Source organism: Carcharhinus amblyrhynchos, chromosome 25, assembly GCF_965287045.1.
Source record: "Carcharhinus amblyrhynchos chromosome 25, sCarAmb.v2.hapA, whole genome shotgun sequence".
Taxonomy (NCBI): domain Eukaryota; kingdom Metazoa; phylum Chordata; class Chondrichthyes; order Carcharhiniformes; family Carcharhinidae; genus Carcharhinus; species Carcharhinus amblyrhynchos.
The window spans coordinates 10,775,442-10,803,183 of NC_137348.1; the positions used below are offsets into that span (position 1 = coordinate 10,775,442).

Consider the following 27,742-nt stretch of genomic DNA (forward strand, 5'->3'; position numbering starts at 1 on the left):
CTAACCACTGTGCCACCCTGACATCGGGGACTGAGCGTTCTGGTGGCTGTCGCACTCATATATGGAGCCTGACCCCAGTGATGTCAGGGTGCTCTGGGAGATGGCCAATGAACAACCCGATTGGGAGAAGAGGGAAGAAAACTGACTGTTAGAAACAGCATATTCACCGGTGTGTAAACTGGTTCACAGCTCATTGCAGGGCAATGCTGGACACACTCTGCAGCTGAAATCAACATGTACCAAACCCTTTACTTGTCCAACTCTGGCCTCTTGTCATTGTGAATATCATCAAAAGAATGATGTACTTCTCACTCCAAGAACAGCAGTCAAAAATATGTGTCAAATGAAAGGTTTAGCAAAGGTGTGAGTGACAGATTAATAGCAAGGTCAGTACCACCAGGTGTGAGTGACAAGCTCTGCAACAAACTGATTCAACATATCATTAACGGCAAGTGGCAAGAGGTCTCCAACCTATCAATTTCCTTAACTGGCAAGAACTCTGTCCTGGTGTGAGTGTCTGTTTGCATATGTATCTGTGTGCTTACGCTTACATATCCATCTGTGTTTGAGTGTGCACACATGCAGAGTCACAGGGCAGGATTTTCCAGCCACCCTCACCTCGAAACCGGAAAATCCCACCCAAGATCAACGGACCTTTCCGCAGAGATCCCAGTGGTGCAGAAGGAGGCCACTCGATCCATCAGGTCTGCACCGACTCTCCAAAAGGGCATCTTATCCAGGCCTACCCCTCCCATCCTAACCCCGCAACCTCATGCATTTACCCCATTAATCCCCCTAGTCTGCACATCTTGGGAGGCTAAGGACAATTTATCACGGTCAACCTACCTAACCCGCACATCTCTGGGACTGTGGGGGGAAACTGCAGGGCAGGAACAATCGCCCCACAGAGTCATTATGGAACACAAGGTGGCCATTCAGCCCATTGAGGCTTTGCCGACTCTCTGTATGGCAAAATGCAATCAATCCAGTTTCCCCCACTCTATCCCCATACTTCTACAAAATTACTTCTCCCCAATGCCCACCCAATCATTCATCATCTCCAGTTCCACCAAGGCAGCCAGTTCCAGGTGATTAGAACTCACGGGGTAAAAACATTCTTCCTCACAGCCTCCTTGTATCACTGGCCCGGAACCTTCAATCTGCGCCACCCACTGTGCCCCCCTCCCCACACTCCCCTCCCCCACCCCGCCATCAGCTTCTCCTTGACCACCTCACCTGTCTTAACCTTCCGCACTTTTATTAAAGTCCCCCTCAGCTCCATGTACCGTAAGCTTCAGCTTTACCAAGTGATCCTTGTAGCTAAAAGCCCTCATCCCTGGAAGCATCCTGGTAAATCTCCTCTTGCACCCCTCGCTCTCAAGTACCTCCACCTTCACATGTGGTGACTATAGGGTGTGTTCTGTGTGTTTACCTGTGACCCTGTGGACAGACATAAAGGAGTAGCGAAGGTTAACGGAAGGTGTGAGGGACAAATGCGTTGCAAAGTGTTATCACAGCAACGCCTTAACTGGACTGGTTGGAGGAATGTGTGAAGGGGTCAGACCTCTTCTGCCCATACACTAACAGGTGACACAAGGCTAACCTGCCTGTAGCTTCTGTAAGTTGAGCTGTTGGGAAATGTATAGGAGCAGCTTGGTCCCCGATTTCACCCTAATATTTGTCTCGTCTCCACCCCGCAGGGACACTGGCTCCTGAATCCCAGCTCTCCAGTAGGGTGCCTGCCCGGTTGTTCCACTTTCCTCCCACACTCCAAAGGTGTGCGGGTTAGGTGCATTGGCAGTGCTAAATTGCCCCTTAGTGGGTAAGATGTATAGTTCAGGGAGATTAGCAGGGTGAATACATGGGGTTACGGGGATAGGGGCTGGGTGGGATTGTCGTCGGTGCAGGCTTGATGGGCCGAATGGCCTCCTGCTGCTCCGTAGGGATTCAATGAATTCCATTCACGTCATTTTTTTTCCTACTGGAAGCATTTCACATGTAAAGCAAGGGCGAGCGAAATGAGGTGCGTGCCAATTGCTCACAACATTGAATGTGACAGCGCGCACTCTCTCTGTGTCCAAAGTGTCAATGTTTCTTTTGATCTAATCACTTGAAATTGGTGACAGTTCTATTAATAAATAAATGATAAAACATTTTCTATAACTCATTACAAAATATTCAACACGTATTGACTATATTTAATCTTATTCATGGAGTCACTGTGAGTGAACAAGGCCGATTTGAATCTTACAGCCCATTTAGATAAAAGGGGGGCCACTCACGCTGCCCACTCACTAGCCTACGTTGTCCATCATTGTGTTAAGCTCTCCCCAGTCAGGACTCATTCTGAACACACAGGGCTGCATTTTCCAGCCCCACCCCTGCCACAAGGAGGACGATAAAAATCTGCCCACAATTTCAGGAAGTCACCATGTTAAGAATTCTGTCGGAATTTTACCGCTTCACCCTCCCCAAGGCTGGTAAGATCCCACCCAAGGCCAAGGGTAAATGCCATTCTGTGAGCCTCGCCCAGCCCGATTAAAATTCCAGCATCCGAGTCTAAACCAGCGATTTACACGCATCGTGTTGCTGCTCGGAATACTGGCGATTCCAAATTCCAAACTCAATCCCCTGAGCTATCACCCTTTCTGGGGTTAAAATATTCAGTCAAACAGGAAGCCCAAATAGATTCGCCTTCATGGAGGGTGTGGTCTCTTGAAATTAAAGAAAAACACTCTCAGAAAAGAAGAGGAGGTGAAATCTCGCCTTACCTGACAGCACTTTCACCTGACTGCTGGAGACGATGGGTGACCCATTTCGGAACCAGGTGAAGACGGGTGGAGGGACGCCGGACGCCTCGCATATCAGAGTGATGGAGCTGCTCAGAAGGGTGCTGATATTTTCTGGGCTCCCCGTCTCCCCAATGAAAGCCGGAGGGACTGAGCACAAACACACACACACAGGCACAGATTTCAGCTGTCAGTCATGGACAGAGACACAACAGACACCAAAAGCATTTTCACTGTGTGTTGTTTACTGTACTGTGTACAATTCTGGTCATCCTATTATAGAAAGAATATTATTAAACTAGAAAGAGTGCTGAAGAGATTTACTAGGATGCTACTGGGGCTTGATGGTTTGAGTTACAAGGAGAGGCTGGATAGACTGGGACTTTTTCCCCTGGAGCATAGGAGACTTAGGAGTGATTTTATAGCGGTCTATAAAATGAGGGACATAGATCAGCTAGATAGTCAATATCTTTTCCCAAAGGTAGGGGAGTCTAAAACTAGAGGGCATAGGTTTAAGGTGAGAGGGGAGAGATACAGAAGTGTCCAGAGGGATAATTTTTTCACACAGAGGGTGGTGAGTTTCTGGAACAAGCTGCCGAAGTAGCAGTAGAGGCGGGTACAATTTTGTCTTTTAAAAAGAGCTTAGACAGTTACATGGATAAGATGGGTAAGGAGGGATATGGACCAAATACGGGCTATTGGGACTAGCTTTAGAGTTTTAAAAAAGGGTGGTATGGATAAATTGGGCCGAAGGGCCTGTTTCCATGCTGTAAAGCTCTATAACTCTATGACACTAAGCCATGCCCCTACCTCCTTCCGATTTAACTAACCGCGTAAACCTAGTGTTAGCATCTAAATACCAAAATTATAAACACAGAGAAAACCCACGCAGACATGGGGAGAACACGCAGACTCTGCACAGACAGTGACCCAAGCCGGGAATCAAACCCACGTCCCTAATGCTGTGAGGCAGCAGTGCTAACCAGTTGTGCCACCGTGCCACCCAATGGACTTTGGGACAGATGCTAACTGCAAAACAATCAAGACATCTCCAGCAATCATGGACCAGGGGGGTGAGGTCGGGGATGATGCTGTAATCCACCTTCCCCACCTACTGTACAGCACTCTGTGACATAGTGAGCAGGGGCTGCCAGTCAATGTGTTTCCACCCCACAACAATAACCCACAGCGGTGATGGCAGTGAAGGAAGCGGAAAGGTCATGTGGCATGGCCTTGTCGCCAGTGGTTCTGGCTCACGACGAGATGATGCGAGGCTGAGGGACGCTGCAGCCTCCTGTTCAAAAAGACAACACCAGCGCAGGCCCTTCCACAAATCCCCATCTCCATGGTAACCTGGGACTCAGTGATTGGTGAGCATGGGATGTCCATGTTTCCAATTTTTTTAGCCAAAGAGTCACCCAAAAGATGAAGTGACTACACCGGGGTGCTTCAATGGAATAATGGGAGCTCTCCTCCAATCAGTTTCTTCGATGATTAGCCATGATCAAAATGAATGGCAGAGCAGGCTCGATGGGCCGAATGTCCTGCTCCTAGTTTCGAAGTTATAGCCGACAGATGGGCGTGGAATGGGTAACGTGTTAAGATAATTATGAAGTCAATTACTGGAGGCTGACTGGAATTTTCCAGTTGGCCTAAGGGACCCTCGTGACTCCAGCAGCAGCCTGGAGGCAGTGTCCCAGCAGCCGAGCCCGAGGGCCAGAACTCCAGGCAGGCTTTTGAGGCCTTCCATATCGACAAAGGTCAGTGGTGTGGCCACGGACAGGCCACCCTGTGGAGGGGATTCCCCCAACACAGAGCTGGCCAGGCAGCTGTGGACATTTTTTATTTGAAAGTTTGTGAAGTTGCTGAGAGAATGGTGGCTATCCTTAATCAGATCACATCCTTCAGCCAATTCGGGAACAATCCGTGCTGGATGACTGCTCTGAATACGGTGCAGGTTTGGGATCCCCATTTAATTGGCAACATCAGGGTCTCGACTCAAAATAGAAAACCCTGCCCATGGTGTTCAAAGAATCCACAGGATCCCTGACTTGCAGAAGGAAGCCATTTGGCCCATCGAAACCTCACTGATAAAATTCCCAGCTAGGCCCTATCTCCATAATCCTATGCATTTACCCTAGTTAGTCCCCCGATGCTAAGGGGCAATCTAGCATGGCCAATCTATCTAACCTGCACAAGCTTTGGAGTGAGAGGGGAAACCGGAGCACCCGGAGGACACCCACGCAGACATGGGGAGAATGTGCAGATTCCACACAGACACTGTCCCAAGCTGGGAATCAAACCCTGACACCGTGAGACAGCAGGGCTAACCACTGTGCTGGTCATTTGTCAAGTGTTGTGCCATTATTAATCCTAAATGTGAATCCCTTAATACAACACAGTGTCACTCATTTATGGGATACGGGCATCACTGGCTGGCCAGTGTTTTTTGTCCATCCTTAGTTGCCCTTGAACTGAGTGACTTGCTAGACCATTTCAGTTGAGAGTCAACCACATCAACTGTGGCGCTGGAGTCACATGTAGGCCAGACCAGGTAAGGACAACAGATTTCCTTTCCTAAAAGAACCAGAGGGGTTTTTGCGACAATGGTTTCATGGTCATCAGTAGGTTTTTAATTCCAGATTTTTTTTAATCGAATTCAAGTTCCACTATCTGCTGTGACGGGATTTGAACCCGGGTCCCCAGAACATTAGCTGAGTTTCTGCATTAATAGTCTAGCGATAATACCACTGGGCTATCGCCTCGCCACATATACATTTGATACCAATCACCTAAATCTGTCAATAACACTTCAGGAGCTGCAGCAGGAATGAGAGAGGATGTTCATTCTAATCAGATGAACAAAGTCAAGCACATCTGGTTTTAAGGAGACAGTTGTTTTACGCCTTTAACAAGTGTGCCTCCAGGCTAATGCCTTGCCTTTCTGTAATTACTGGCTTTACCAGCACTGCTTCTATCGAATAGCAGCATTCGACCACCAGACAAAGATGGTATAACTGATGTCCCATAACCCTGATTACAATATTCATAAATCACTGGACGCCACAGGACAGGGGATTGAACTAAACCGGCTCTAAAGATAATTGTCTCCCCCGGCATACACACCCCCTCTCTCAACTGCCCCCCAAGCTTGGCGCTCATGGTCGAGCCCTTACAACTAGGTTTTGTGTCTCTTCACCATGCTGGATGTCTGTGTGCATGGCTATAGGTTTGGGGAAAAAATTGGGCTGGCCTGTGATGTTATCCATAGCCAAATAGCTCGTCGTCACTTGCTGATCAAACTTGCGCCTGGAGAACGGCTGCTCCCAGGGCAATGGGCAGAAAGTTGTGCAGGACGAAACTACCCCACAATGTAAGCCCTCAGTATTAAAAGATATGTCAGACCTCAAAGGTTTAATCAAATGCACAGCTTTATTTTAAAAGTTTAAAATTTATTTATTAGTGTCACAAGTAAGCTTACATTAACACTGCAATGAAGTTACTGTGCAAATCCCCTAGTCGTTGCACTCCGGTACCTGTTCAGATACACTGAGGGAGAATTTAGCATGGCCAATGCATCTAACCAGCACGTCTTTCAGACTGTGGGAGGAAACTGGAGCACCTGGAGGAAACCCACGCAGACACAGGGAGAATGTGCAGACTCCACACAGACAGTGACCTAAACCAGGAATCGGCACTGTGAGGCAGTAGTGCTAACCACTCTGTGACCCTTACTGGAGGGATGTTAACACTACAGACTCTTTGGATAGACTGCCCATTTGCCCGTGCAAACGTCCGATGGTGTCATCAGGTGCAGAGGGACCTGGGGGTCCTTGTGCGTGAGTCGCAAAAACCCAGCCTGCAGGTGCAGCAGGTGGTCAGGAAGGCGAATGGGATGCTGGCCTTCATAGCGAGGGGGGTTGAATATAAAAGTAGGGAGGTCTTGCTGCAACTGTACAGGGCACTGGTGAGGCCGCAGCTGGAGTACTGTGTGCAGTTTTGGTCGCCGCACTTGCGCAAGGATATTTTAGCCTTGGAGGGAGTGCAGAGGAGGTTCACTAGGCTGATACCGGAGTTGAGCTATGAGGAGAGGCTGAATAAACTGGGCTTGTACTCATTAGAGTTTAGAAGGATGAGGGGAGATCTCATTGAGACGTACAAGATGATGAAAGTGATGGATAGGGTAAAGGTGGAGAGGTTCTTCCCGCTCAGAAAGGACAGCAGGACTAGAGGGCACAGCCTCAAGATAAGGGGGGTGCAGTTTAGAACAGAGTTGAGGAGGAACTTCTTCACTCAAAGGGTGGTGAATCTCTGGAATTCTCTGCCCGTTGAAGTGGTGGAGGCTGCCTCGCTGAATATATTTAAGACACGGGTAGATAGGTTTTTGGTAGGCAAGGGGATTAAGGGTTATGGGGAGAGGGCGGAAAAGTGGAACTGCGCCACTTCTGATCAGCCATGATCTTATTGAATGGCGGGGCAGGCTCGAAGGGCTAGATGGCCTACTCCTGCTCCTGTTTCTTATGTTTTTATGTTCATCAATGGTGTCATATGATCAGACTCTTAAAATGCCCCTGTTCCACTGCATAGCAGCTGGTGAGGGAACGCTAGAAATTTCATGAATACACAACACTCAGCACTGTGGTTCACAAACAAAATTAAACTCAGACCAAGTAAAAAGACCAGAAGATAAAAAAGATAACCTCTGTCCCCAAAACAATAAAGGGTTGGGCAAAGTGATGGGATAGAACACTCTGAGCACATAAATGGGCCATCATTCTCATGGAGCATGGTCAGTTGTGCATTAGAAAGTCCTCATTTAGAACCCTAGCAGTCAAATTTGTGCCTTCCAGGATGCCTAACATAAATACCATGAAATCATGGTCAATCACCAGACAAGCACCAAGTCTGTCAATTAAATGAGAGAGTCAGTACAGGTTTGTTGGGCTGATTGGCCTCTCCTGCACTGTAGGGGTTCTATGATTCGATTAAATTAAATTCTTCCTCAACTTTACTGAAAAGATCTACCCACTTAAAAAAAATTCACTGCTTTTTTAAAACATAAAAATGGGATGGGAGAAGAATTGAAGATGAGTACATTCAATTCGTGTTTAATTGTCAGGATCTGCTTCAAAGAAATGAAGAGAAAGTCGGTCCAGGTTGCCCACTGGCCTGCTTGTTTGGTATCCAAACCCTGACCCTTCTATCACAGCAACGGCAATTAGAACTGGCACTATCGATATCGATAACTTGGTTATCGAGTCTAACCAAGACTCACCAACGTGGACACCATATATACTGGTGTAAAGACTCACCACTGTGGGCACCGTATATACTGGTGTAAATACTCACCACTGTGGGTACCGTATATACTGTTATAAAGACTCACCAACGTGGATACGGTATATACTGGTGTAAAGACTCACCACTGTGGGTATCATATATACTGGTGTAAAGACTCACCACTGTGGGTATCGTATATACTGGTGTAAAGACTCACCACGGTGGGTACCGTATATACTGGTGTAAATACTCACCACTGTGGGTATCGTATATACTGGTGTAAAGACTCACCACGGTGGGTACCGTATATACTGGTGTAAAGACTCACCACTGTGGGTATCGTATATACTGATGTAACTACTCACCACCATAGGTTGCTGTCAGAGTACACTTGATGGGCCAAATGGCCTTCTTCTGTACTAAGCGTTTCTGTGAAATCCTATGAAATTGTAACTTGTTCACTGCCTGCTGAGGCGGGATTCAAGTTCAGATCCCCAGAACATTGCCTTGGGTCTCTGGCTCACTAGTACAGCAGGCAAGACCACTACACCACTGTCTCTGCCACACACACACAAATACACACATACCAACACATTATATTGCACGTGCATCATGTCATACATTCACACACCAACACACACACAGTCTTGGCACGGGCATGCACCAACACACACTCCAACTAGATAAAGGCAAGATATTGCAGCTTCTGGAATCCGAAACAAAAACAGAAAATGCTGGAAAATCTCAACGGGTCTGACAGCATCTGTGGAGAGAGAATAGAGCTAATGTTTCGAGTCTGGATGACCCTGGTCAGCTTTGAGGAAGGGTCACCCAGACTCGAAACATTAGCTCTATTCTCTCTCCACAGATGCTGCCAGACTCGCTGAGATTTTCCAGTATTTTCTGTTTTTGTTTCAGATTCCAGCAAGGTTGCGGAACCGTGATCTGGAATGCGGTCACTGCCTAATTGTTTCCATTCATAGCTCAGTGACACTTTGAGTGTGCCGACTTCTATTCCAGCTGTGGTCAGGCAGCTAGGCAATATACAGATGTTGACTCTGGGATCTCCTAGGCGACAGGCATCAGTTCCAAGCCAAGAGATCGGCAAAGCACAGCTTTTAAATTCAAACAAAAATCAATCTTCGCATGGAAGCATAAATAACAGGATGAGAAGAATCTTAAATCTACTCAACATAAATCTGTAGGAATAAATTACCGATACTTTAAATTAAAAGTTGTTTGAAGAGTTTATGAACAAAAAATGAATTGTGGCTTATTTAATATCCTGATTTCACAAACCTTTTCCCTGGACTAGCCAATTAAACATGGAGAGAGTGGATAGAGTTTAAATGTCAAAAAGTTGTCCACAAATACAATGGAAGCTTCACTCTCAAACATTTAATTCAAAACAATTCTATTTATCTTTTAAATTGCATACGCAGAAGGGATTTTTTTTAATTAAATAAATGCAGGTAACAATTCGAAAAAAAAATGACAGGACTGAACTGGCTGACAAGACGAGGGATTGATCAGGGATAACTCAGGGGTTGGATAAACGGCATCCTCTGGTTATCTTGGAAAACCATGCAGGTTTTCCAGGGTGTCACTGGCCTGGGGGTTTCAGTTTGACCACACTTATTGGTTCCTTGCAATTCTCTCAATGTCACTAAAGGATGGGGAATTTTTAAGCACAGATGGTGTTCTTGCAACCCTGTGGTGCCACAACCTGTTCGACTAGTTTTAAAACGTTTTGTTAGAAACAGACTTTGCCCACAAAACAGGGCCAGGCCCCCCAAGGCATATTCATCTCCACTGGGAGGTGTGCTGTGGTCACCAATTTGCAGGCTGTGGTGGGGGGCATAGTGCACAGCAGTTATCATTGTTGCCTCACAGCGCCAGGGACCCAGATTCAGTTCCTGGCTTGGGTTACTGTCTGTGCAGACTTTGCACATTCTCCTCGCGTCAGTGTGGGTTTTCTCCAGTTTCCTCTCAGTCCAAAAGACGTGCTGGTTAGCTGCATTGGCTGTGCTAAATTCTCCCTCAGTGTACCCGAACAGGCGCCGCAGTGTGGCAACTAGGGGATTTTCACAGTAACTTCATTGATGTGTTAATGTAAGCCTACTTGTGACACTAATAAATAAAAATTAAAATGGAACTTTTGACTGCAAGGTCAAAACAGGTACGGTTTAAATCAATTTTTTTTAATCTAACAAGGGTGTCATTAATGCACATTAATTTAGCATGAAAAAGTTTTCTACATTTTTAAACTCAGTCATTTAAAATCGGGCTATTCATACACTCGTAAAATCGGGATATACTGCCATTTTAAATGCTTTTAAACTCATTTTCAGCCCTTTAATCAAACTAACTGCTCTTAAATATTTCACGGTGTGTTTTTTAAAGCTTTTGAAAATGCCGCCTCGTTCATGGCAAATTGAGTGATTAGCAAATTGGTTTGAATGGAAACGTGGGGGTGGCGGGGAGGGGGACACTTTTTTTTTAAGCACAAGCCCAATTTTGGGTGTAAATTGCCCAGGAACATCTGATGGGCCCAGATTAATCTCAGAGGGAGAAGACGGTGCGAGTGGTGGGAATAAGGAACGGGTGGGAGAGAAAGAGAGCCAGACAGGAAGCAAAGCACAGTCTCAGCTCAAAACATCTTGACGTTGCTATGCAAATAGGGAACCAACAGTTTAAAGTATCTTACATGAAAGAATACTGGAAGCATGGCATGTCTGCAACAGCTGGATTGTATCAGCGTGAAATATACAGTGCTCATTAATTACCAGGACCCCGTTTGAACCCCTCCAGTGTATTTTGTGGAAACTTGACTATCTTTGTAAGAATGTTTATTTGTGTATGCAGAAAAGGCCGATAAGACCGATATAATTAACCCCTTGGGTACTATAGTACACTTTTCGAATTACAAACACCTCACACACTTTCTGCCACATATTGCAAAGTCAGATACTGTCTGTCCATAAATGTAACTTCAGCACCAGGGTTTTAAAAGCAATTGATTGCACAGTGTCCCTCACTCCTAGTTAAACCCAAATAGTGAATTGCAGTAAGCAATTCAAGTATGGTGGAGGTCATTAGAGCAGAGTCCAGCTTGTTTTTAAGCAGAATTGACTTGACAAGAAACCATGGCTAATTTTTATTTTGTTTTATTCATTTGTGGGACATGGGCGTTATTGCCTGGCCAGCTTTTATTCTCCATCCCTAGTTGACAGTCAGCCACATTACTGTGGCTCTGGAGTCACATGTAGGCCAGATTGGGTAAGGACGGCAGATTTCCTTCCCTAAAGGACATTAGTGAACCAGATGGGTTTTTCTGACAATGGTTTCATGGTCATCAGTAGATTCTTAAGGCAGGATTTTACAGCCTCGCTTGGGCGAGACTGAAAACTCCAACCCGAGTTCAACAAGGATTTCCGTTGTTGGACCCTCGCCTGCACCTATTCCGTGGCAGGCGAGGTGATAGAATTCCATCCTTAATTCCAGATATCATTTACTGAATTCAAATTCTATCATCTGCCTGTGGCAGGATTCGAACCTGGGTCTCCAGAAAGTGAGCTGAACTTCTGGATTAATAGTGTAGCGATAATACCACTAGGCCATTATCTCCTCGTTGCATTGGCCAAACTATGTCGTCCAGGTACCAATTGGTCACTGGATTGGTCCAGACACAGGAATAGTTGGTGCACTCATACAAGCATCTCCTTATCTCAGTGGCTCTCAAAGTGCAATCAACAAGGATCTGGAAGGGGTTCGACGAGCGTCACCAGGGTCTGACGGGGGGCTCTGCGAGGGTCCACAAGGGTCCGTGAGCTGCTGCAAACTGCCAGTCACTGATTTGTGAAATCATTGCTAAGGGTTCATGGGAGAACAGGATGTAACCCCCAACACACCACGCTCATGACATCACATGACCAGATCGCCTCCGGTATGTTGGGAATGAGTGATCAGGGCTGCGAACAACAGTAGTCTTGTTTTCTGAGCAGGATTGATGTGACTGCTACAACACACAACCGCACAACTTTCAACATCTATGGTCCCAAAACCAAAGACGACCCCAGCTGAAGATGGAACCCGACTGAAACTCTCCATCTTGGAACCAGACAAAATCCCACTGGTGTCTCACCAAAAACAAAACCATTCTTCCCCATTAACTCAGAGCCATTTTGTTTTGTGTTGGTGAGTGAAAGCAGGAGGGTAGGACCGGTCACGTTCCTTTGTCCCACCTCAGTGGTTCATGGATGACACTGTTTGAGAACCACAATTCTAGGTAAAGGTCAGGATAATCACAAAATGAGGACACAAATGGTTTTTGAGTCTGTGAAGCTCACAATCACATCAAAAGGCCAAGTGCTGAAAAATGGGATTAGAGTAGATAGGTGCTTGATGGCCAGCACAGATACAATGGGCCGAAGGGCCTCCTTTCTTAAGAATCATCATAGAATTGTAGAATCCTGACAGTGCAGAAGGAGGCCATTCGGCCCATTGAGCCTGCACTGACAACAATGCCACCCAGGCCCTTTCCCTGTAACCCCGAATATTTACCTTGCTAATCCCCTGACACTGAGGGGCAATTTAGCATGGCCAATCCACCTAACCTGCACCTCTTTGGAGTGTGGGAGGAAACCCATGCAGATACGGGGAGGACATGCAGACTCTGCACAGACAGCAACTTGTGACTGGAATTGAACCTAGGTCCCTTGCGCATTGAGGCAACAGTGCTAACCACTGTGCCACCATGCCGCTGTGCACTAAAAATCTATAACTCTATGAGGTGACTCAGAGGCCGAACCGACAGTTTCAAAGAATAAATTCTGGGCTGAGGGGAGCAATTAATTGAAACTGGTGAGGGCAGCATGGCAGCACAGTGGTTAGCACTGCTGCCTCACAGCTCCAAGTACCCAGGTTCAATTCCCGACTTGGGTCACGGTCTGTGTGGAGTCTGCACGTTCTCCCTGTGTCTGCGTGGGTTTCCTCTGGGTGCTCCTGTTTCCTTCCACAGCCTGAAAGATGTGCTGGTTAGGTGCATTGGCCATGCTAACTTCTCCCTCAGTGTACCTGAACAAGCGCCGGAGTGTGACAACTAGGGGATTTTCACAGTAACTTCACTACATTGTTTATGTGACACCAGTAAGTAAACTTATAAATCGGATAATGAGGATCACCCAAATGAATAGCATTTACCCATTACACTGCCCTGGATTCTGTATTTTACTATAAAATCTACATGTTGCATTGCCTCTGGCCGAAGTTCCTTCTGTCCCTTTCCCTTGTTGGTCACACAACCAATTATCTAAAATGGTGATAAGAACGTAAGAACTAGGAGCAGGAGTAGGCCATCTGGTCTCTTGAGCCTGCTCTGCTATTCAATAAGATCATGGCTGATCTTTTCATGGACTCAGCTCCACCTACCTGCCCGCTCACCATAACCCTTAATTCCTTTACAGTTCAAAAATGTATCTATCTTTGCCTTAAAAACATTCAACGAGGTAGTCTCAACTGCTTCACTGGGCAGGGAATTCCACAGATTCACAACCCTTTGTGTGAAGAAGTTCCTCCTCAACTCAGTCCGAAATCTGCTCCCCCTTATTTTGAGGCTATGCCCCCTAGTTCTAATTTCACCCACTAGTGGAAACAACTTCTTGCTTCTACCTGATCTATTCCCTTCATAATCTGATGTGTTTCTATATGATGTCTTTCAAAACCGATAGTAACTCGAACGCTTACCGAGAACACTCAGATCAAACTTCCTGTCTGATCGCCCAGCCTCGTTAACAGCCAGACAGGTGTAACGGCCGGTGTGATGCTCTTGTGCCCTTTGAACTTTCAGAGTCCGGCCCTCGTTCTCCACGTGGACACCTCGCCTGCTCGCCACGGGACGCCCGTCTTTCATCCATGTCAATGCAGGCTGAGGAATTCCGGACACTTCACATTCCAGTGTGACCCCAGCTCCTCTGGTGATGGAAATTTCCGTTGGTCGCCCTCCCCCATTCTTGATCTTTGGCGTGACTGAAACAGAGAGGGAAAGCAGGGAAGAGGTGATCCAAATTTCCTGCCTACCAGCGAGAGAAACTCCCTTCAAAGAGATGTCAAACGTCCAGTCTCCAGGCAGTTGTACCCCTGAGGTACACCACCCCCCCCGCAACCCGCAACCCGCTCCCCCCCACCGTCCCCCACCCCCACCCCACCCCCCACAGGGTGCATTACGGGTCCTCTCGGAAGTCTCCACACAAGTTTGGATTTCCAGAAAACACTTCCTCTACATCGAGAACCCTCTGGGATTCTGAGTTGGAGACTCCGGGTGGTTCTGACTCACTTAACAACAAAGTCACACAGGAAAGATTAGAGGGTTAAAACCAGCTCTAAAACCAATTAACTGTGGCTTGACCCCCTTAATTCCCCACGTGGTCCCTCAACTCACTGCTGACCATCATACATCTCGCTGACCACCAGTTCCCCCAGTCTCTGACCACATCCCTAATAACATCACCCTCCCCATCCCATCTAAATGCCTAAACTCTCAGATGCCCCTCCTACCTCCTAAAACTATATCCCTGACTGTCTGATCACATACCCAATCCCTGGACTGCATCCCCCACCTTCCCTGACCCACCCTCTCTCCCACTCACCTATCCCCCTCCCTCTTATTCATCCACCTGCCATCCTACGCCCTCACCCATTCACCTACAACCTGACCCCCTCACTACTCATCTATCACTCTATCCTCTTCCAGCCAATGGCCACCCACGCACCTGCCCTCTATCCCCTCACCCACTACCCTACCACCCGACCCTCTCACCCAGCCGCACCCTGCTCTTTACTCCATCACCCTGCCACCCTATCCTCTTTCCCACCCACCATCATATACACTCGTGAAATGCGGAGCCCCGGTGTAGGGTAATTAAACAGGAACAGACTGACACTCTGATTACCACTGCTCAGATTCGCTTTCACCCTTTTATCTGAACCACATTCAGGATATAAAACATTTCAACTTCTGAGCTGACTGACACTCACCATAAACCTCCACACGGTAGTCCTTCTGGCTTGTCCCAGCTAGATTAGTCCCGATACATGTGTAGTTTCCAGCATCTGATAACTGAGAGTTGGATATTTGTAACATTTGTCTCCCTGAGAGAATAGTAATTCGACCATCTTTCGGTGTGGAGAGGGACATCCCTGCAATGGATAGTGAGGAATAGAGGACAAACATTATGGAGAGGCCTGTAAAAACAGGCTTCTGTAAAAACAAACCCAGGCAAAAAGAAAACTATTTAGAAACATAGGAACTAGAAGCAGGAGTAGGCCATTCGGCCCTTCGAACCTGCTCTGCCATTCATCTTGATCATGGTTGATCATCAACTTCAATATCCTCATCTCCCTTTCCTCCATATCTCTTGATCCCTTTAACCCCAAGTGCTACATCTAATTTCTTCATGAGATCAGACAATGTTTTGGCCTCAACTATTTTCTGTGGTAGTGAATTCCACACATTCACCACCCACTGGGTAAAGAGATTTCTCCTCACCTCAGTTCTAAAAGATTTACCCTTATCCTCAAACTGTGACCCTTAGTTCTAGACTCTCCCACTATTGGGAACATTCTTTCTCATTACAAGTTCACCAATCAGAAGATTTTCTTTATTTAGCGTCTGAAAACCATTTGGAACACATCTAATAGAACTCCTCATTATAATAATCGCTTCTCATAACTATCATTTCATTAGACTCAATCCCTGGAAAGAATAGAATAATCAGGCAGGATTTTTCTGGAAGGGTCTAGCACATTCCTGGTGTTCACAATTATTAATGTGGAGATTTGTCAGGGATTAAGTATGTCAAAAATTCTGAAACTCTAGAATTTACTGCTTGATTTACATCACTCCAACCTTCATAGAATCCCTACAGTATAGTAGGAGGCTATTCAGTCCATCGAGTCTGCAGCGACCACAATCCCACCCAGCTCTATTACTGTAACCCTGTATTTATCCTGCTGATCCCCTGACACTAAGGGAGAATTCAGCGCGGCCAATCCACCTAACCCGCACATCTTTTGGACTGTGCGAGGAAGCCAGAGCACCCGGAGGAAACCCACGCAGACATGGGGAGAATGCGCAAACTCCACACAATCACCCAAGGCCGGAATCGAACCCAGATCCCTGCCGCTGTGAGATGGCAAAGTCCCTGGCACAGTGAAACTGCTAATCACTATGCCACCCTTGGCCTCCCCATTATTTTAAAGAACCTTCTGGATTTACACATTCATTGTTGATTAAACTCACCGTGGAAAGTCTGGTGATTAAAAGTGTAAGTATTCCTCAAGTAACCTACTAATCAATCTCTCTTGCCCAGAAAAGGGCAGCAGATGTAACTGGTTCAATCTCATTCCTGCATGTAGTAAATTCTTCTTAGAGATTCCCACCTGAGGTCAACAGAAATTTCCATTGTCGAATCCTCACCCACGCCAATTGAGTGGCAGGCAAGGTGGTAGAGTTCTGGCCTCAGTGTCCAAAGATGTGTATGTTAGGGGGATTAGCCATGGTAAATGCAAGGGGTTATGGGGATAGGGGAATGGCCTAGGTAGGCCGTCCTTTCGGAGAATTTGTGCAACTTTGACGGGCTGAATGGCCTCCTTCTGCACTGTAGAGATTCTGTGGATTCTAATGAGTCACCAGCATTTACAAATTTGAGAAAATTTCACCAGAATTTCACCCTTTCTTTCACAAGGAAACTTTACAGGTTGCTTGGGCGAATCCAGCTACGGATGAATACAGAAGGGGCAGAAAATGTCACCTCTCTTCAGGTTAACAGAACAGCCCGTCTTGTATGCCCACCCCCTCTTTGTCACAATGGAACACACAGCTCCCCCCTCAATCCAAGAAGGGTTTGGCGTTAGGATGGCATGGTTGAAAGTGTGGGTTTGCCCTTTACACCCAGCTAATCCAATCAGGGACAAGGTGCTGGACTGCTTACCATCCTTTTGCCACTCGAGCGTGGGGGAGGGAATCCCACTGCATTCACAAAACAAACTCAGCGAGTTCCCCTCGATTACCGTCACTGACATTTGGTTCTCCAATCCGTGAAACACTGGAGGCACTGCAAAACATTTCGTCACAGCAAGTTAATCGGAGCAAATAACATTCTTCTGCTCACCGGCTAATCCCTTCAGATCATACACAAAACCTACCTCCCCCCACTTTACTTATTTCATCACTAATTCCACAGCAGGCTGAGAATCTTAGCAGCAAAGAAATTTACAGCATGGAAGAGGCCATTCAGCCCATTGTGTCTGTGCTGGTCGATCAATAGCTATCTAGCCTCAGTCAACTTTCCAGCTCTTGGTATGTAGGTTACGTCACTTAGTCAATATTCAAATCCTTCTTTTTAAGTTAGGGTTTATTTCAAGTTTATTTATTGGTGTCACAAGTAGGCTGATGTTAACACTGCAATGAAGTTACCATGAAAATCCCCTTGTCGCCACGTTCCGGTGCCTGTTTGGGTACACTGAGGGAGAATTTAACATGGCCAATGCATCCTAACCAGCACGTTTTTCGGACTGTGGGGGGAAAACCAGAGCACCTGGAGGAAACCCACGCAAATATGAGGAGAATGTGCAAACTCTGCATAGTGACCCAAACCAGGAATTGAACCCGGCCCCTGGCTCTGTGAGGTAGCAGTGCTAACCACTGTGCTACTGCGCCAGAGACCACGTCACCCTTTTTTAAAATTCTGAGGGTTCCTGCCTCTGCTCCCTTTTCAGGCACTGAGTTCCCCAAAGATTTACCCATGAATCCCCTCTAATGCTCCTCCCTTTTACTCCAATTTTTTTAATTCTTTCATGGGATGTGGGAAATGCTGGCAAGCCCAGTTTTTGTTGCCCATCCCTAATTGCCCTTGAACTGAGTGGCTGGCTAGGCCATTTCAGATGGGCAGTTAAGAAGCCAGACCGGTAAGGACAGCAGATTTCCTTCTCTAAAGGACATTAGTGAACCAGATGGGCTTTTATGACAATTGACAATGGTTTCATGAATAATTTCAAAAGGAAATTAGATGTATTCTTGGGGGAAATAAACCTGTAAAGCTAATGGGGATGCAGCTATTTTTATTCATTCATGGGACATGGGCATCGTTGGCTGGCCAGCATTTATTGCCCATCCCTAGTTATCAGATGACAGTTCAGAATCAACAATATTGCTGTGGCTCTGCAGTCACATGTAAGCCAGACCAGGTAAGGACGGCAGATTTCCTTCCCTAAAGGACACTAGTGAACCAGATGGGTTTTTCCAACAATGGTTTCACAGTCATCAGTAGATTCTTAATTCCAGATATGTTTTATTAAATTCAAATTCCACCATTTGCCATGGCAGGATTCGAACCCAGATCCTGAGAACATCAGCTGAGTTTCTAGATTAATAGTCTATTAATAGTCCATTCCTGGGGGAATGGGAGTGATTGGATTTCTCGTCAGGGATCTGGCATGGGATTCAAGGGGCTAAGTGATCTCCTTCTGTGCCTTAAGGGCTTTGGGATGTAGCAAAATGCTTAAACATTCAAACGTGTGGTCCCATCATCTCTTAACTAACTTTCTCTCACAGTTTAGGCTTCATTATACCAGTTTCTCTTTTTTTATTTCTCCGTTACCTTCATCTGAAAAAAAATAGTGTATGTTTTTTTTAATCTTCCTGTGCTGCCCTGAAGGCTCCGACACAAGCTGAGAATCACTCCATGAGTGCCCACAGTGTACCCATACCTTGCTCAGGGAGTGACTGCTCAGTGTGTGAAAATCAGAGTTTATGTGAGTGGCGATGCCCCAGATTTCCCAGAATGGAAGCCAGCGGAGGGAATTCTGCCTTATTCCCAAACCATCACACTTCACAGATGTGCTTTCAATTCTTAAAACAGCCACTGACCTCAAGTTCATGTTCAGAGCTTCGTCTGGTTTTGATTTCAGATCAGATAAAGTCCCTATTCTCAACAAACTTGGCCTTTGCGCCTTACCGCTCAGTTTCAAAATGTCACCAGACACCGCGTGTGTCTTATTTCCAACCATCTGTCAGGCAAGCACATCCATGAATCATGAATCATTCTCCATCCACTGAAGGTAGCCACTGACAGCCAGATGTGTGACTCACTCCAGTAATCCTTGTAAAAGTGAGGCCAGATGCTCCACAACATTGGCGCATTTTAACTCTGCGACGGTGAGTGATGGTTAGATTCCATGGAAGAGGACACAGCTTTCTGTAGATACCATTGAGCTCATCTTTTGCACTGGACAGCACTCTCGTCATGAAACATCCACGGATTTCTTACCCACATACTGGAACAATCGGCATCACAGCTGTGCCAACAATTCCACAGAGCCAGTTCAGGCCAGGGCAAATATGTATGATGTCTCTGATTACTGAAGCATATCATGATGAATAGAGGGGAGAATCCTGCTATGCAGGCACCCGAGGGGATCATCGTGCCCTGACACATAGCAAAGAGGAGCAGGAGGTTGTTAAGTCCCTGAAGACAAAATGGCGCCCCAGTGCATTACTGAGGGGGCACTGCACTGTTGGAGGTTTCATCTATTGTATCAGACATTAAACCAAGATCCCATTCATCTGCCTGGATGGATGTGAATGCTCCTATTACATTGAAGAAGAGCAAGAGAGTTATACCCAGTGTCCCAGCCAAAATCTCTCCCTCAATCGACATTACAAAGAAAAAAATCAGAATATCTGGCTATTATCACATTGCAGTTTGTGGGATATTGCTGTGCTCAATGGCTGATGCATTTCCTATATGACAGCTGTGTTCACATTTCTAAAGTATTTCAGAGACCGTAAAACACTTTGAGACAGCAGGGATGTTGCGAAAGGCGTTGTATAATTGTAAGTCTTTCTTTTCCCACCTTCCAAATTTTCTAAGGCTTCAGCTGATGGAAATCCAGCCAAGGCCGGCTGGCTCCTGGGGTTTCCTCACAGGGCAGTAGGGGAAGTTTCTCACAGCAGCCTGCTTCACTAGCCCAACTCCTACAAACTACCCCCCCAAACCTCCCCACGCTCCAGCCCACCCCCCACATCCCCCCAACCCATCCTGTTTGCTCTCTGCTCAGTGAATTCCTCCACGAAGGAGCCTGATTGAAGGGGGCAATCTCGAATTTTATTAAAGCTCCATCAATATCTTCTTCAGTCCGTGACGCCTATTGATTCCTCAGTTCGCTCTGCCCGTAGGTCCAACCCACAGTACCACGATCATCGCCTGGGCTACAGGGCAGGCCCCAAAATCCACCACAGCCAGAACAGAGATCCAAACCTAATACCAAAGGTACCATTCTAATCTATACCAGCCATCCGACCAACTGAACCAATTAACCCTCCCCCCAACACCAACAAAGAGCCTGAGTTGCCATGGCAACGTGCTATGTGCTACGAATAGTGGTAGAAAAGGCTCTAATATCCTTTCCGTCTCTTGGCTAGCCAGCTATCTCTCCTGCCATTGGCGTAATGTTGGAAGGATCTACACGATGATACTCAACCTGTCCGGATAGGTTATGAATGGACCTTCCTTGGCCATCAGAACCCAGAGCATCTGGCTCAGAGATAAAGACACTACCCCAGTGACACAAGATCTCTAAGCAGTGAGTCACAAAACCAATATCCTCTGTATCGTTATTACACATGCTTTTACTTTAAATACCACGGACACAATTTCAATAGAACTATTCTCAATCAGGAAAACATCTAATTACTCAGTTCAGGGTTTTGGATTTAACTGTGGTCAGGAAAGTTTGGGACCAACTGATGACCACAAAACCATTGTCGGAAAAATCCATCTGGTTTCCCTTTAGGGAAGGAAATCTGCTGTCCTACACGTGACTCCTGAGTCACAGCAATGTGGTTGACTTTCAACTGTCCTCCAAGATGAATTATTCTGGGATGTGTGTGTCGTCGGCTGGGCCAGCGTCCATAACTGCCCTTGAACTGTGTGGCTTGCTAGGCCATTTCAGAGGGTAGTTAAGAATCAACCACATTGCTGTGGGTTTGGAGTCACATGTAGGTCAGACCAGATAAGGACAGCAGGTGTCCTTCCCTAAAGGACATTAGTGAACCAGATGGATTTTACAAGCCATGCCCACCCCAATACCAATACATTGTTTATATTCCAGATTTATTAATCTAATTTAAGTTCTGCCAAATACCTTGGTGGGATTTGAACCTGTATCTCCCAGAGCAATAGCTGGACCTCTGGATTACTTGTCCAATGATATTACTACTACGCCATCATCTCCCTCAACCCTGAAAAGATTACTGGATAGACTTCTTGCAGATAGATGCAATGGTTAAACAATGGTTGCTTCAAGATAATGTGACGATATGGCCCAAACTCAAACAATCGGAATCCAGGATATCTCCTGGTGAGATGTGGTGTGGTATGCAATGGAGGTTGTAACAGAGCCTCAGGGGGAAAGGACAGCCCTGGATAAAAATCAACTCTCACTGCTCATGTAGCACCATCAGAGAAGAGTAATGTCCTCACGACACATCCTCAGCCTTTCCTCAGATAGGAGGTTCCCAGCAGAACGCTCACCCTCTCCCTCATGGGCAATGTGGGGAAAGGCGGGGATAGAGGGGGAGCCAAATAATAAGAGACAGCAGTCAGACTGGGGGTAACACACTCACAGCTTACCCCACACGTTTAAGTTGTAGTTCTTCTCTGTCTTTCCTGCGTCGTTTGAGGCCTCACAGGTATAGCGGCCAGCATCTTGAGTTTGGGCATTCTGGATCTAAGAGACCGACAAAAGTCATCAAAGGTTTCTTCCAAAACATATGAGGCTGGCAAACTGAGGGGACTTCAGCCCAAAGGGAAATGCTGGAATATCTCAGCAGTTCTGACAGCATCTGCAAGGAGAGGAAAGAACTGACGTCTCCACTTCAGATGTCCAAAGGGTCATCTGGACTTGAAACGTCAGCTCTTTTCTCTCTTTACAGATGCTGCCAGACCTGCTGAGATTTTCCAGCATTTTCTCTTTTGGTTTCAGATTCCAGCATCCGCAGTAATTTGCTTTTATGAGGGATCTTCAGGCTGCATTTGCTTCCCTGACCTTGCTATGAGCTGCAACTGTGAATCCCCAGGACAAAGTGCAACAGCAGAGCTTTGGAAACACATGTTTTAAGTTTATTCTTTGTGTCACAAGTAAGCTTACATTAACACTGCAATGAAGTTACAGTGAAAATCCCCTGGTCACCACACTCTGGCGCCTGCTCAGATACACTGAGGGAAAATTTAGCATGGCCAATGCACCTAACCAGCACATCTATCGAAGGAATGGGCCAAAATTTTACCACTGTTCACGCTGGCAGGATTTTCCCAGTCCTTCAGTGAACGGAGAATTCGGCAGCCGAGCTGCAGCAGGAGCATGGCATGAACGGGCAGCAAAATCGCACCCATGATGAACCGGAAGGCTGCATTGGACTTTTTTCTCTGGAGCGTAGAAGACTGTTCGGTGATCTTATAGAGGATCAGCTAGATAGTCAATAGCTTTTCCCAAAGGTAGGGGAGTCTAAAGCTAGAGAACATAGGTTTAAGGTGAGAGGGGAGAGACACAAAAGAGTCCAGAGGGGTAATTTGTTCACACAGAGGGCAGTGAGTGTCTAGAACAAGCTGCCAGAGGTAGTAGTAGAGGCGGGTATAATTTTGTCTTTTAAAAAACATTTAGATAGTTACATGGGTACAATTGGTATAGAGGGAAATGGGCCAAATACGGGCAATTGGGACTAGCTTCAGGATTTTAAAAAAAAGGCAGCATGGACAAGTTGGGCCGAAGGGCCTGTTTCCATGCTGTAAACCTCTATGACTCTATAATGCTCAGCCCCCATCTCGTCATGGCTCATCTGATAGCACTATTGACTCTGAATCACAAGGGTTCTGGGTTCAAGTCCCATTCCAGCCCTTAAGGACAAATATCAAAACTGTCCCTTCAGTGCAGTGCTGAGGGAGAGCTGTGCTGTCAGAAGTGCTGTCTTTCCCATGAGGTATTAAACAAAATCCCCTCTACATGTGTAGATATTAAAGACCACCTGGCAATATTTCAAGAAAGAGCGAGGGAGTTTACCTCCATTGGCCTGGTCATTGATTAACCATCACTGAGTCAGATACAGTTCTTGGGGTGAAAGGGATCAAAGGGCATGGGGGGAAGGCAGGATCACGCTGGGTGATCAGCCATGATCCTGGTGGGCGGTGGAGCAAGTTCGAAGGGCAGAATGGCCTCTTCCTGCTCCTATTTCCTATGTTTCTATTGCATTGCTGTTTATGGGGTCTTACTGTGCTGCCACCTCGTGATGTCACAACAATGGCAACATTTCAGAAGTACCCCATTGGCAGCAGAGCACTTTATGGCATCCAATGGGCACAAACGGTGCTACATAAATGCAAGCATTTCTTTTCTTTCACATTACCGTTAAAGTTGAGGGTTTTGGAGGGAGGACAGGAAAGTGGAGTTGAGGCCATGAATAGTACAGCAGTTCGATGGGCTGCATGGCCTCCTCCTGCTCTGAATTCTTGTGTTTATTGACTGTAGTGAAAAAGGCAATTGAGATTCAAAGATACAAAACAAAGCCAAAGTATTGATGTAGAAAACAATGGTCAGATTCTAACTATGCTCTGCAAAGTCATAGTAACTATTGTAGTCTAATCACATGAAAGATAAGGGCGGCACGCGTGGCATGGGGAGGGGGTGTGGCATGGTGGTTAGCACTGCTGCCTCACAGCGCCAGAGACCTGAGTTCAATTCCGGCCTCGGGTCACTGTCCGTGCGATGTTTGCACATTCTCCCCGTGTCTGCATGGGTTTCCTCCGAGTGCTCCGGTTTCCTCCCACACTCCAAAGATGTGCAGGTTCGGTTGACTGCCCGCGCTAAATTGCCCCTTAGTGTCCCGGGATGCATAGGTTAGAGGGATTAGTAGGGCAAATATGTTGGGTGGCAGGAATAGGGCCTGGGTGGGATTGTTGTCGGTACAGGCATCGATGGGCCGAATGGCCTCTTTCTGCACTGTTGGGTTTCTATGATTCAGAGGCTCGATGGTAACACTGACCTGTAAGAGACTGGCGTTTGCCGAGAGTTTGTGACGTTCATGTGTTGGTAGAGGTCGACCGTCCTTCATCCAGCGGAGAATGGGTGGTGGGAAGGCCTGGCTTTGACATTCCAAGGATACTGAGTCATTCAGGTTGACGGAGACATTCTGCTCATCTCCCAGAATGCTTGGTGGTACTGCAAGATAAAAAAATAACAGGGGTCAGTTCCTCAGAAACCTTGGTCAGAAACGTGTTTGTTCCACTATTGTCTACCTCTTGAAGGTGACTGGGAGTTTGGTACATTTAACATGCTCACTGCCTCGGTCCAAATTGTGATCCCACACCTTACCAGTTGCTGAGTTCAATTCCATCAGAGAGGGGAGAGGGGAACTGCAGTCCTGTCCTCAGGGAACAAATGAGGAGGAATGCAATTGAGGAGGCAAGTGCTGATGTGGCACAGTGGTTAGCACTGCTGCCTCACAGCACCAGGGACCCAGGTTCGATTCCCGGCTTCGGTCACTGTCTGTGTGGAGTCTGCACGTTTGCCCCATGTCTGCGTGGGTTTCCTCCAGGTACTCCGGTTTCCTCCCACAGTCTGAAAGACGTGCAGATTAGGGTGCATTGGCCGTGCTAAATTGCCCCTCAGTGTACCCGAACAGGCGCCGGAGTGTGGCAACAAGGGGATTTTCACAGTAACTTCATTGCAGCGTTAGTATCAGCCTACTTGTGACACTAATAAATAAACTTTAAACTCTTGCTTCCACCGACCAAAGAGCAGAACAATAGAAGGAAAAACATTTCTGGAATACGGTCGGATTGTCATTGATTAATGTTTAGGAAGACTTCACTTTGCCACAGGATCAGCCAGGATGGATTCTTGATCAGATTGTGGAGAACGCAAACATGTGAAGGTTCACTGTACATGGAGCGTGTGTTATTTTTCCTGTACAGTTGCCATGCCCTTATTACTTGATGAACAACTGAGAACTCATATGATTATCATTATATAATCTACCGCTGGCTACAATAATAAATCCTGTCTGGAGTGAGGGGCAGGGAGTTGATTAAAACAACTGATCATGACCTCATCATTTATTCAGCTCTTTGCCTCTTGCTGCAGGGAGGCACTGGCTTCCTCCTGTAGCACATCACACTGAAACTGCTCAACCAGTGGAGTGTTGTGCTATCTACGGACATTCAAACTAATCTGTTGCCCCAGAAAGAAGTTTCACCAGCCAGTAGAATCCCTACAGGAGGCCATTCGGCCCATTTAGGCTGCACCCACAACAAACCCACCCAGGCCCTATCCCCACGTATTTACCCTGTTAGTCTGCCTGACACTAAGGGGGCAATTTAGCATTGCCACCCATCCTAACTCACACATCTTTGACGTGTAGGAGGAAAGGGGTCCCAGGAAGAGTAGGGTTTCAGATGGGCAGCATGGTCGGTGCTGACAAGGACAGCCAAAGGACCTGTTCCTGTGCTGTAATTTTCTTTGTTCTTTTTTGTTCTTTGAAACTGCAGCACGGTGGCACAGTGGTAAGCACTGCTGGCTCATAGCTCCAGGAACCCGGGTTCAATTCCAGCCTTGCGTCACTGTCTGTGTGGAGTTTGCACATTCTCTCTGTGTCTGTGTGGGTTTCCTCTGGGTGCTCCAGTTTCCTCCCACAGTCCAAAGATGTGGTAGTTAGGTGGATTGGCCACGCTAAATTGCCCCTTAGTGTCAGGAGGACAAGCAAGGGTAAAATGCACGGAGTCATGGGGATAGGGCCAGGGTGGGATTGTGGTCAATGCAGACTCGATGGGCCGAATGACCTCCTTCTGTACTGGAGGAATTCTACGATTCTAAACCAGAGCACCCAGAAGGAAACCCACGCAGACACAGGGAAACCTAGCTTTCAGGTTCATTTGAAGAGTGGTTCCAATCTACTTACGTTGGACTTGCAAGTGAATTTCTCTCTGGGCCTCTCCAGCAGGATTCACAGCGACACAGGAGTACGTGCCTGAATCAGAGAAGCGAGTGCTGGCGATGGAGAGAATCTGACCCTCCAACAGGAACTAAGCGGAGAGCAAACAGAAAACAACTCAGAGGCAAGTTCAGTCCAGCGGAGGCAGAAGCACAGCAGTAATATTGCCAGTCTAGACTAGTGCTCCAGAAATACACATTCAAATCCCACCACTAGTAGCTGGGGGGCATTGGGATAGAATCGATGAACAAATCTATAGTCAAATGATCCATCATTAATAACGATATTGAAACTACTGGGTTGTCGTTAGAAATCTATCTGTTCGCTGACACAAAGAAAAATACAGCAACAAAAGCAGAAAATGCTGGAAAATCTCAGCAGGTCTGACAGCAGCTGTGGAGAGAGAATAGACCCAACGTTTCACGTCCAGGTGACCCTTTGTCATCTCCCCACAGATGTTGTCAGATCCATTGAGATTTTCCAGCATTTTTATTTTTGTTTCAGATTCCAGCATCCGCAGTATTTCGGTTTTAAAGAACAGCAGAGGAACAAGCCCTCTCCGCCCTCCTCCTCCTCCTCCACCCCCCCCCCCCCAACCGCCCGCCCCAAGCCCATGCTGATCTTGATGCCCTACATAAACTGAAAAAAGAACCTTCTGCCCTTACTGGAGCTGAACTCACTATTCCCTCCCTATTCATGTATCCATCCAGATGCCTCTTAAATGTTGCTAATGTGCCTGCTTCCACCATCTCTTCTGGCAGTGCGTCCTAGGCACCCATACTCTCTGCGTGAAAAACTTCCCCCACACATCTCCCTTAAACTTTCCCCCTCTCACCTTGAACCTGTGCCCCCCTTGTAACTGACACTTCCACCCTTGGAATAAGTAATGTTATTCACGGGAGGAAATCTGCCGACTTTACCCAGCCCAGCCTACATGTGACTGACTCTTAACTGCCCTCTGAAATGGCCAAGCATGCCATTCACTTCCAGAGCAATTTGGGATGGCCATTCAGGCCTTCCCAGGATGAATATTTTAAAAAACTGATAAGAGAAGAGATTCCAAAAACTGTCAGCCAGAGAATCAGAGTTTTCCAGGAGAGAGAATGAGACAACAGAAGGAAATAGAGACCCGGATAGCAAGGGCCCAACCCCCTCATAGATCACAGCTCACCTTGGGGTGAAACAGGTGGATTCTGGGAACATGTGTGTCTACTTCTTTGATGGAGACATTCACATATTCTAACCAGCACAAAGATATCGACGAAGAAAACTCACAGCTTCACAAAAGCAAAATTCACTGACCTTGAACTGCTCAGACATCTTGGAGAGCGGGATTGTATCTTTCGCCCATGTTATTTTGGGGGTAGGGATTCCTGAGGTCTCACACTGAAGTTCTGTCGGCTGGTTTACCAGGACAGTAACCAGGTCCAGGGCAGTCAAGATCACCGGTGGGGCTACAAGCAAAGGCATCCAATCAGGGAAAATACCAGGAGCACTCAGAACCATCTACAATGGACATAGGAACAGGAGTGGGCCATTCGGCCCCTCGAGCCTGCTCTGCCATTCAATTGGATCATGGCCATTCATTTACTTTAATGCCATTTTTTCTGCACTACCCCATAATTCTTGA

General features: G+C 46.7%; 1 protein-coding gene across 1 annotated transcript in view; it reads right to left on the reverse strand.

Moving 5' to 3' along the window:
• The window catches only part of LOC145358107 (hemicentin-1-like), a 359,590-nt gene that overhangs the window by 130,738 nt on the left and 201,110 nt on the right, over nucleotides 1-27,742 (reverse strand). Inside the window, exons 36-43 of the mRNA XM_080211781.1 lie at nucleotides 27,415-27,566; nucleotides 26,080-26,203; nucleotides 24,160-24,341; nucleotides 21,761-21,851; nucleotides 17,060-17,182; nucleotides 15,105-15,266; nucleotides 13,815-14,096; nucleotides 2,772-2,939 (exon numbers count right to left, since the gene is read on the reverse strand). Coding sequence (XP_080067907.1) covers nucleotides 2,772-2,939; nucleotides 13,815-14,096; nucleotides 15,105-15,266; nucleotides 17,060-17,182; nucleotides 21,761-21,851; nucleotides 24,160-24,341; nucleotides 26,080-26,203; nucleotides 27,415-27,566 — 1,284 coding nt within the window. The remainder of the gene's footprint in view (nucleotides 1-2,771; nucleotides 2,940-13,814; nucleotides 14,097-15,104; nucleotides 15,267-17,059; nucleotides 17,183-21,760; nucleotides 21,852-24,159; nucleotides 24,342-26,079; nucleotides 26,204-27,414; nucleotides 27,567-27,742) is intronic.